At 38.0% G+C, this 1,497-nt stretch overlaps 1 protein-coding gene across 1 annotated transcript in view; it reads left to right on the plus strand.

Annotated features, from left to right (window-relative positions):
* The window catches only part of AHNAK (AHNAK nucleoprotein), a 19,579-nt gene extending 18,240 nt beyond the window's left edge, over positions 1-1,339 (plus strand). The window contains 1 exon segment of the mRNA XM_017747267.1: positions 1,321-1,339. Coding sequence (XP_017602756.1) covers positions 1,321-1,339 — 19 coding nt within the window.
* The last annotated feature ends 158 nt before the right edge of the window (positions 1,340-1,497 follow it).

Consider the following 1,497-nt stretch of genomic DNA (forward strand, 5'->3'; position numbering starts at 1 on the left):
GGCGGCGTGGGCGCGGCCCGGGGCGGCTTCCGCGTGCCCGGCGTGGAGCTGGCGGTGGCCAAGCGCAAGGAGTGACCGCTGGGGGAGGGGTTGTACATAGGCCTGGACGGAGGGACCTCCAGATGTACAGAAATGGGGGGAGGGGTTGGGGGTCCCCCCGAAATTTTGGGGTCCCCCTCGGGGTCCCTACGCTCGCTCTGGCCTCGCTGAGAGCTTCACTTCTTCCCTCCCAATTTATCCTTTTTTGATATTTTTATTGGGTTTTTTTTTTCGTTCTCCTCTGTTTTTTTCCCCTCCTCCCCCTCAAAAAATTTTCAGTGTTTAGTTCATGGAAATGAAATTTTTTTTTTTTTCCTCTAACTTTTTTTTTTTGGCTTTTTTGTCTTTTTTTTTTTTTTTTTTTTTTTGCGGGGCTGAATGTTCTGTCGGGTCAATGGATTTATTGGAAATGCAGCAGAACCGTTTGGTTTTTTGGTTTGTGAAATAAATAAACCAAAACTGTGGATTTATTAATAAAGTAACCACATAAACCAAAACCGTGGATTTACTAAAAAACTATAAACCAAACCCATGGTTATATTAAATAAATTAACCAAACCCATGGATATATTAAAAATATAAACCAAAGCAATGGATTTACTGAAAATAGAAACCAAATGAAATGGAATTATTTAAAAAAAAACCCTTAAAAATGTGGATCCATTAAAAAAAAGGTGTTATTAAAGAAATAGATTTTAAAATTAATTATAAATAAAATAGATTTATTAAAAGAATTAACAGAGATAAAATTGGGTCCGTTAAGAAAATAAACCAAAGAGGGGTGTATGAAAAAGATCGAATAAAATGGATTTATTGAAAGAAAGAAACCAAAAAATATGGATTTATTACATAAAATAAACCAAAAAACATGGATTTAGTAATAAAAATAAACCAAAAAACACAACCCCGGCCTGTGAAACCGAGGAGAGTCCCTGGAGCTTGGAAGATTTAATCCATGGCACAAAACCTGGAGATCAAATGACTCTGGGGAGGACAGAGCGAGCCCAGAGCCGCTCCCAAGGTTTTTCCTGCAGCTTTATTTTCATTTTTTTGGCGGTTTTATGGCTGTTTTTGTTGTATTTGTTACATTCTTTGTGTTATAATTTGGGAAAAATCTCCCAATTTTTGTCTTGTTCAGCCCCCAAAATAAAAATGTGCATTGGGCGTCTGGGATAAAGTTTTGTTTATGAGAATTTTTCGAGTTTAAATAAAATAAAATAAAATAAAAATCCAGAAAAAAACCCCAACCCCCCTGAAATTATAAAAACGTTCCCTTTGCAGCACTTTAACGGTGAATTAACGGGAGAAAAACCAGGGTGGAAAATGCAAATAAAAAATGTTTATTAACCGCGACTTCGGTGCATTTGGGTTTTTTTTTTAAGCTCCAATTTGGTGATCCACCCCCCCGGATTTGGGGGTCACAACGCCCCCCATATCCCCCCCTCCCAAAAATTTAAG

Source organism: Corvus brachyrhynchos, unplaced genomic scaffold, assembly GCF_000691975.1.
Source record: "Corvus brachyrhynchos isolate BGI_N302 unplaced genomic scaffold, ASM69197v1 scaffold442, whole genome shotgun sequence".
Taxonomy (NCBI): domain Eukaryota; kingdom Metazoa; phylum Chordata; class Aves; order Passeriformes; family Corvidae; genus Corvus; species Corvus brachyrhynchos.